General features: G+C 41.3%; 2 protein-coding genes across 6 annotated transcripts; one reads left to right on the top strand and one right to left on the bottom strand.

The window, feature by feature from the left end:
• The first annotated feature begins 775 nt into the window (after nt 1–775).
• Nucleotides 776–6,454, top strand: LOC108041244 (USP6 N-terminal-like protein). 4 transcript variants are annotated; one of them, XM_017119114.2, is made up of 7 exons: nt 1,111–1,319; nt 1,414–1,692; nt 1,761–2,442; nt 2,502–2,887; nt 2,948–3,012; nt 5,087–5,192; nt 5,423–6,454. In XM_017119114.2, exons 1-7 carry the CDS (start codon nt 1,312–1,314, stop codon nt 5,487–5,489), a joined length of 1,593 nt encoding a protein of 530 aa, XP_016974603.2. In that variant the 5' UTR covers nt 1,111–1,311; the 3' UTR covers nt 5,490–6,454. The 4 variants fall into 4 exon arrangements, with proteins under 4 accessions (XP_016974601.2, XP_016974602.2, XP_016974600.2 ...); XM_017119112.2 differs by lacking the exons at nt 1,111–1,319; nt 5,087–5,192; nt 5,423–6,454 and adding exons at nt 776–904; nt 3,836–4,768; XM_017119113.2 differs by lacking the exons at nt 1,111–1,319; nt 5,087–5,192; nt 5,423–6,454 and adding exons at nt 960–1,038; nt 3,836–4,768.
• LOC108041245 (arginine-hydroxylase NDUFAF5, mitochondrial) lies at nt 6,273–7,768 on the bottom strand. 2 transcript variants are annotated; one of them, XM_017119116.2, is made up of 4 exons: nt 7,678–7,768; nt 7,427–7,579; nt 7,116–7,371; nt 6,273–7,059 (listed from the first exon to the last, which is right to left on the bottom strand). In XM_017119116.2, the coding sequence occupies exons 2-4, from the start codon at nt 7,564–7,566 to the stop codon at nt 6,451–6,453; spliced, it is 1,005 nt and encodes a 334-aa protein (XP_016974605.2). In that variant the 5' UTR covers nt 7,567–7,579; nt 7,678–7,768; the 3' UTR covers nt 6,273–6,450. The 2 variants fall into 2 exon arrangements, with proteins under 2 accessions (XP_016974605.2, XP_016974604.2); XM_017119115.2 differs by having other exon boundaries at nt 7,427–7,739.
• Between the last annotated feature and the right edge of the window lie 435 nt (nt 7,769–8,203).

Genomic DNA, 8,203 nt, shown 5'->3' with positions numbered 1-8,203 from the left:
TTAAGGGCATCGAGATAATCGAATTAGGTGCCATTCACACTGCAGTCGAGCTATATTGTTATCGAGTTAAGAACACAACTCTCCTTACATACAAAGGCTTAGCATAGTTAAGAAACATAAATATTAATTTTAAAAAAAATGTTTATATAAGTATTCATCATTTCCTAATAAAAAAATATTAGAAAAAATAGCCCCACATTCCGCCCAACGCACATATTTTTACACAGGAGCTCCCATTTGTCGTTAAAACAAACGGTTAACAAATTTTTTAAATTGTGTATAAGAGTGATTTGCGTTAAACGCTTCTATTATATACAGCATAACATTACTGACACTTTTTGATATTTTGCAAGTTTTCAAAGCGTCAAGATCCGTTTTCGCCCACTTCCTTACAAGAGCGTTGCGAACAATTGTTTGCGACCGATACAAAGCAAGGAATTCATCTTCTTTTTTATGAATAAGGTGACCACTAGTCCCTGATCCATCAGTTTCTGCTTAAATATATGTTTTTAAATTTAATTGATTAACTAAATACTTTTAAAATACTTAAACCAACCCAATTTCAGAGCACACTAATAGCAACAGCGAGTTGTACCGATTAAACCTTACGATCCCGTAAATGGATAGTTGTAGACGAAAATAAACCATTTTTTATTAACTTATCTGTTTTAAAATAAAATTTATACGTGTTGGCTACAATATTATGTAAATTTTGGTTCGCATCTCTGGTATTTGACTACGTTACGTTTTTAGAAACTTGCGATGGTCTGGCAACTCGGCGTTCCCACACACACATTTGCCAGCAAATGTATCGGAAATATGCAGTGTTAAAATATTGAAAAACTAGTTTGCAAACACAACCGATAAGTGCGAATAATAAGAGGTTACAATACTAAATTAAATGGTAAACAAACGCATATGGCCGGACTAAAAATCTGGATAGAGTAGACAGTGAAAGCCAGAACCCTCTCTGGAATGCGAGTGTGTGTGTGCGTGTCTGTGTTGACAAAATACAACAAATCGGAGCGAAAACAGGAAGTGTGTGAACGATAAAACATATAGATTGAACATTCCGTATTGAAATAAAAGACTAAAAGTCTGGCGCTGTAACAGGGGTCTTTATGTCTAGACCACTCACGTTAACCGAAGATCTGGGGGCGTTATTTTTTTAGTGGTGCCATGTTTTTCTGGCTTTGCGGCTGATGCTGCGTTGAGTTCACCAAATATTTATTGAAACATCACGTCATTTGTGCTACAAAACTGAAAACCCCATTGTCGGTAGAATTTATTGCACTGCATTTAAATAAAACGATGATTGTGTGCGTCATACAATTATTAGCTATAGTATAATTATAGTATGTTGTTGCGAATAGCTTTCGTATGTTAATACTTCGTTTTTTTTTTTTATCAAAGTTTCGCGCTATCGCCCAGCCAGCTCAGAAGCGGCCGCTCCCCAACTGAGAGCGCGGAGAACCCAGCTCTGGCAACTTGCTCCTCTGAATCCTCCCCCAAATACTTTCCCGCCGGATCCGGCCTCCATATGACGGACGGCGAGCAGCAGGATGCGCTGGTCAAACGGGCCGAGGACGAGCGCGAGGACATCTTCCGGCGCTACGAGCTGGGCTTGGATCCCAGCAACGTGGTAGACTCCTGGGAGAATCCAACTTTGGAGATCTATCACAAGACAGACAAGTAAGAGGGCTAAAATCGAAAGTACCCCAGCCAGGTCCAAAACCGATTAATATCTTATTGATCTACAGATATGGCTTTATGCACGACTCCCGCCTACCGTCGACGCGGGATGCCCAGGAGAAGCATCGCACCAAGATCGAGCTGGAGCGAGACATGAAGTGGATGAAGATGCTCAACCAGTGGCCCCCGCCTCAGGATAAGCTGCATAAGCGCGTATACAAGGGCATACCGAATCGTGTGCGCATACTAGCATGGAATAAGCTGCTAAATGTAGAGCATTCGATAGAAAGCAATGCTGGCGTCTATTCGCGCATGCTGCTGCTGGCCAGGAAGTACTCTACGGAGACGCGACAGATCGATGCGGATGTGAATCGGCAGTTTCGTGACAATATGGCCTTTCGTGAGCGCTACAGCGTGAAGCAGTGCTCGCTGTTCAACGTTCTCAACGCCTACAGCATCTACAACTCGGAGCTGGGCTACTGCCAAGGCATGGCCTGTGTGGCCGGTGTGTTGCTGCTTTTCTTGCATGAGGAGCAGGCCTTCTGGGCACTGAATACCCTGATCACAGACCATAAATACGGAATGCACGGGCTGTTTATTGAGGGATTCCCTAAGCTGACGCGATTTATTGACCACCATGATCGCATCATGTCAAAGATAATGCGTAAACTACACAAGCACTTTACCAAACACAACGTAGACGCACTTTTGTACGCCATTAAGTGGTTCTTCGTCGTCTTCGTGGAGCGGGTTAGTAAATACAACACATAATTATTATCCAAATAAATAGAACAATCATCTTTTTGCAGGTCCCTTTCAGTTTAAGTCTACGCGTGTGGGACATTTTCATGTTAGATGGAGATCGCGTTATTCTGTCCATGGCCATTACCATTCTGTATCTTCACAAAGACGAGCTGCTGCGCCTGAAAGACATGGACGCCATTATTGAGTATTTGCAAGTAAAGCTGCACAAGAACTTCGGTTACAGCGACGACGACGCCATTCAGGCCCTGGAACGAGTGATGAAGAAACTCAAGGACCTCAAGCTGGATGTGCCGCCGCCAGCCAAGTCGAATGAGTTCCCCACCCGCAAACTGGGCGTCTTTGTGGAGGCGGACATGGAGAAGAAGATCGGGCGCAGACGCAACGATTACACAGACGCAGAGAAACAAGTCATAACAGATGTGATATCAAGGTGGGATCCAGAAAAATGGTATTGTTATATTGGTTTAGATAATGTTTATTTGACTTGCAGACAAGAACAAAATGCGATTGAGGTTCAATCCACAGTGTCCTATGAGACTTCAGAGTGCGCCACGGGTGAGTCTTAAAAAACACACAAGTCCTAACACTGTTAATCTTTTAATACTAATGCTTGCTTTAAACAACCCACTTACCCCCGACTGTAAATATAATCTGCAATCCAATTGAAAATCCCATTATTATTTTGTATTGTGTGGTGCAAGTTTATCACAAATTGTGTGTATATTGATGTAAATGTAAACAAAAACACGAGCAGTTTCCCAAAACAAACTTAAATTCGTGTTGTCTTATATGTAATCATATGTAAAAAATCCTGCTTAGTTTTAGAATAAGATATGATTTTTTTTCTTATATGATGTATTATTTTCCATTTAATTTTAAATTAAGTTCGTAGCCACATTCAGCGGGTCATCGCCCAAGGGCGTCATCTCGCTGGCCGAAGCATTAAACTAATTTAATAACATGCTGATATTGACCTTTGCACGCCGGAAGAAGAAAACTCTTATCCTTTTAATTTCATCATTGAAACGAGAGAGTCGTTGTTAGTGGTTCTGGATGGAATAAAAAGTTTTAGACGTACCCCTTAGATGTAACGGATCGAATGGGCACTAATTCTAGTTGTATGTGAAAGGTATTAGCTTTTAAGGGCCAATAACCAAGGCAACCACAAAATCTGTTCATGCTTATTAAATACGCCCACTCAACGTTCATGTAATCGGATGATCCATTTTGTAACCATTCTCTAACATTGTCCGCTGCGTGTACATATATCCGTTTCAATCTCAAACCACCGCTTCTGCGTCTTCCTGGCAATTGGAGCTGCAAAAACCGAAATCAGACATGACCTAATCCGCAATCGCTTCTGTAATTTTGTTCCTAGGTGATGGATACTCAATGAAAACCTTTGAGAGTATCACTAGCTTAGCCACTTCTCCGGCGAATAGTAGCTACTCGCTGTACAGCAACGGATTAGTGGTGACCAATATTGATAGTGCCCAAGACTCCGCTCGAAGCCAGAGTATCCATAATCTCAGCTACCTGCAGCCGCATCCAGCTCTGCCCTACGGGTTACAGCATATGCGGCACAGCTTCAGCAGCGATAGCGATAGTCGCAATCGCCTCGATCTGGATCAAGCTCTGGAGGTGCTCCAGCAACAGCAACTGCCCCTGAACCCGAAGAGTTCGAGCAGCCAGGTGGTGTATATTATTCAAAACGGAGGCGGAGGCCGACACATGGACGAGCATCGGGATATAGCGGATGACGACGACGATGATGCGCTGAGCGTTGAGAACACGCGCCTCTAATTTTAGTTGATTCGTATTTCGTAATGTTTCCTTATGTAGTTAATGTTTTCCTATCTGGTTCGATTCCCCCAAAAACCTTGAACATTCGTTAGTAATATCCACTCGTACTTAGCTTTCATTTTTGTATTGCCGAACCAACAGGAAACTATAATTGTTATTCAGCATCATTGATGTTTGTATTTAATGTTTTTTCCACTTTCTTTCTTGTCCTGAAAGCTGATAACTCTTAAGACTCCAACTATTCCGTTTAAAACTACGTACAACGATTAATATTTATTGTTATTCGCCTAGCTACTTTTCCACACTTCTTTATACCTTCTATCCTACTAATTACGTACTTTAAGCTTTACTTTTGCATTTACATATTTTTGCTCTACGAAAGAAACTCAACTTTAGTTTATGTTAAAGCCAAATTGAAATGGTAGTTGTAATCTGATTAGCCAATAATTATATGATTATACATATAGCGAAACGTACCACACAAATAAATATGATTTTGTACTGAAAAGAACACACTCGCCAGCATGGTTGATACCACAGTCAGCATTATATATTATTGTACTGCCAGAACTGTTTCAGGTTCAGAGCCGAGTATTAATCCGAAGTATTTGACTCAAATTGCACCTCACAAAAAACAATGTCAACAACACTAACATCGCTAACTAAATTTCACATTGCCACAATCACAACCGAAAACTAAATGCAATTTTCCAAAAATCACCCTTTTTTTTAACGCATTGGCAACATGACAACCTGGGATTGGTCAAACTAAATCGAAAAAATACGACAAACTCAAAAACGTTTACCTATAAACGAAAATTATTAGTTACGCTTACTGTTCCCGAGGATTCCCACTCAATACGAAGTTCGCTTGCAGGTACTTCAGTTGCCTCGCACGGCTCGTCGGAGACCATGTCACTGGAGGACAATAAGTAAGTAGATTTATCAGTCAGTTTAAGTCAAAATGATAAACTTACAAAGTTTAATTATTGATTTATTATTGAACACAAAATGTAAAGCTGGTGGTAATAGGAGCACCAACTGCAAGTGCAGTTTCATTTTGAAAGTTTTACAACCAACTTAATCAGGTTGAGGAGAGATTAGACTCTTACTTACGATCAAGTATCATAAACTAACCTTGGGTATCCTGTACCTCTTGCAGTATCCACCTGAGGACCGCCAACATGCTGCAGAGCACTCCGCAGCGTGAGATGCTTCTGGGCACCTGACGTCAGCTGCCGCCTGCGTTTTCCACGGCACAGGCAGCTGCAGATACTCGCCACCCACTAACTACAGCCACCTCTACGGGGCTAGGAGTAGCAGGAGCTTCAGGAGTTAGTCCCATTTGTTCACCAAGAGCTACCCCCACGCCGCCTCCCGTGCCGCCTAGATCTCCGCTGACGCTGGGATGACTAGCAAAGCAAAAGGCAGCGACAAACCGCAGTGAGATCACTTAGTTTCTGATGCTCGTCGTCGTCTGCCTTTGCTTAGCTTTAAGTATTCTAGACCTGCCACCGCAAAAACCACTACAACTAGGACTTTCTTAGGGGCCGTAGCATTAGCAGGCATCAAGCTTCCAGAAGTCAGGTGTTACACCCTTTGTATATACTCCACGGGTGAACATATTGTTCTAGCAGAGAAACTTCGGACACGACTTGTTAGTGGAAACCGTTTCTGGGATAGATGCGCCAAATTAAACTTAAAGAAGTTACAAGTCGAACATTTGATAAAAGCAATCGAGAATTACATACGCAAAATGATAATGGAACAATATTAAAACAAGAGCAAATCGTATCTAATACAACTACAAAGCGGTTAGAAATCTATTATATTGCATATTGAATTCAACTCCAAATATATATTATAGAAATTGTTGTAAATTGTACTTGTATATACGTACCGAACAAAATACAAAGCAACGTTAAAATGTTACGTCCATGAAATGCAAACGAATGTAAAGGCGAAAGGCAACCAAATATAAATTAAAATCGAATGATTACTCTAGATATATGTATAGTTATACCAGCATAGCAGAACAAACTGACAAATGTATTTATAATTAATTTCATGATTAACCTTTACAAGAACATGAATCACTAGCTTAAGTTTCTCGGCAAACGGAATTATGATTAATTAAGTTTAAATTATGTTCAAGAGTGTTTCAAAATAAAACTGTCAACTGAAGCTAAGCTAATTCAAAGACTTGGTGTCCAACTTTCCGCCCTTTTCAATTATAGAGCCTAGATCTTTGAGGGACACCTCCCCGGATCCTCGTTCCAGGGGTTGTGGTTGGTTAGGTCCTGGTTTCCAGCCAACAAAGTATATAATTTGGAAGGTTGCAGGTATGCCCTTTTCGTTGGGCTTGTTGTACAGCTCCTGGTAAATGGCACTTGCCGCCAACATTGTTTCCCGACTGAGATGGGCGGGCCGATTAAAAGCAGCATTGTTCTCCGCCATTCCCTTGAGATCCCACATTAGTTCGAACATGCTGGGGTAGCCGATTACTAATTCGTCGGTGTCTATGGTCAGCATGGTGAAGCCGGCGCGATTTAGCAGGGATCCAATGTCACGAATCTGGGTAAACGGCGAGATGTGCGGGGATATTCCCCCTTTGCGTTCCAGCTCTGCTAGTTGAAGAGAAGAACGCAGCTCGTACAGAGTGTCTCCGCCAAACATGGAGGCAATGAACACTCCATCCGGTTTCAGACTACGTTTGATCTTGGCAAAGCAGCCGGGCAGATCATTTACCCAGTGAAGACTTAAACTGGATATGACCAGATCCAAGGAGTTATCCTCAAACTAAAAAGTTGTCTGGTTAAAAACTATGACTCTGAGTAAATAACCTTTTTGCCCACATCCAGTTCTTCCTCATCCTTGACTAGTTTCAACATTTGAAGGCCGGGAGTGCCTTGCGCCTGCTCCAGCATGGCGGCACTGGTGTCCGTGAGAGTAAGGTGCTCCACGCTCTCCGCGAGAATGTGTTTGGACAGGTACCCACGACTGCATCCTATGTCCGCCGCTGCCTTAAATTCTCGCTTGATGTCAAACACTCTATCGGCCAGTCGAAACCCCACCTCCTCCTTGAGATAATCGTATAGTCCGACATCTTTGCTGTTAAATGTGGTAGGTCTTACAAGAGGTAAAAGGGCAAATGGGCAAAACTCACCTGAGGGCGGCTCTTTCCTTTTGCAATCGCTTGGCATTGCGGTCGAAAATGTTTTGCGAGGTTTGGGTAAGTGAGGAGAGAGGACGAAGCTCCCACCTTACCTTTAATGTGGATATTTTGGTCAACTTTCTTATCATCATTCCGCTTTGGGTGCTGTAATAGACCCAGCTTTCAGTTTTTTAATAATGACAATATATACATCAGTAAATAAGCTGTTTATTGGTATGCAGTATTCCCTAAACGAATATTACGCTGAATCGTGGAATTTCGTGCAGCTGTTGACCAGCTGTTAGAGCCTGATGTTCCAGAAAAAAAAGCAAACATCTATTCGATATTTTTAACAGCGATCTCAACATCGATGTATCGATGTATCTGCCCAACTTCGTTTCCTTTACAAAATCCTCTAACACCACCGGAACCACCAAAACGAAACGCTTTGAATTATTAAAAAACAAAATTGCGACCATTGCCATTTTCCAACAGATCTGATTCCATAATCATGCTAAGACAGTACTTGGTCAGACAACATGCGGACGAGGAAGTGGATCCATTGCTGACTTTAATACAAATTTTTTTATTTATTTTTTTATTTTGTTCAAAACATCGGGAAAACCAGAGCTGTCTTTCTTTTTCATTAACAAGGCTTAACACTTTTAAATTAACAGTTTAGTAAAGTATCTTTTAGTTGTATATAATTATGCCTACTTTAAGTCAATAAAAGAAACTTAGATCAAATAATATAAAATAACATATTTTTAAGTCTTAATAATTTAAAAA

Source organism: Drosophila rhopaloa, unplaced genomic scaffold (assembly GCF_018152115.1).
Source record: "Drosophila rhopaloa isolate 14029-0021.01 unplaced genomic scaffold, ASM1815211v1 contig_69, whole genome shotgun sequence".
NCBI lineage: Eukaryota > Metazoa > Arthropoda > Insecta > Diptera > Drosophilidae > Drosophila > Drosophila rhopaloa.
Note: the sequence above shows the minus strand (reverse complement) of the source record. Positions and strands in the feature narration are given on the sequence as shown.

What these genes read in the sequence shown, in the direction of transcription:
- LOC108041244 (XM_017119111.2), top strand. An exon ending in TCGTCGTCTTCGTGGAGCGG is followed by an intron (nt 2,443 to 2,501) that starts GTTAGTAAATAC and finishes ATCTTTTTGCAG; the next exon opens with GTCCCTTTCAGTTTAAGTCT. An exon ending in GACTTCAGAGTGCGCCACGG is followed by an intron (nt 3,013 to 3,835) that starts GTGAGTCTTAAA and finishes TTTTGTTCCTAG; the next exon opens with GTGATGGATACTCAATGAAA.
- LOC108041245 (XM_017119116.2), bottom strand. Translation starts at nt 7,566, where the DNA reads ATGATGATAAGAAAGTTGACCAAAATATCCACATTAAAGGTAAGGTGG. An exon ending in AAGGAAAGAGCCGCCCTCAG is followed by an intron (nt 7,372 to 7,426) that starts GTGAGTTTTGCC and finishes CACATTTAACAG; the next exon opens with CAAAGATGTCGGACTATACG. An exon ending in AGGATGAGGAAGAACTGGAT is followed by an intron (nt 7,060 to 7,115) that starts GTGGGCAAAAAG and finishes ACAACTTTTTAG; the next exon opens with TTTGAGGATAACTCCTTGGA.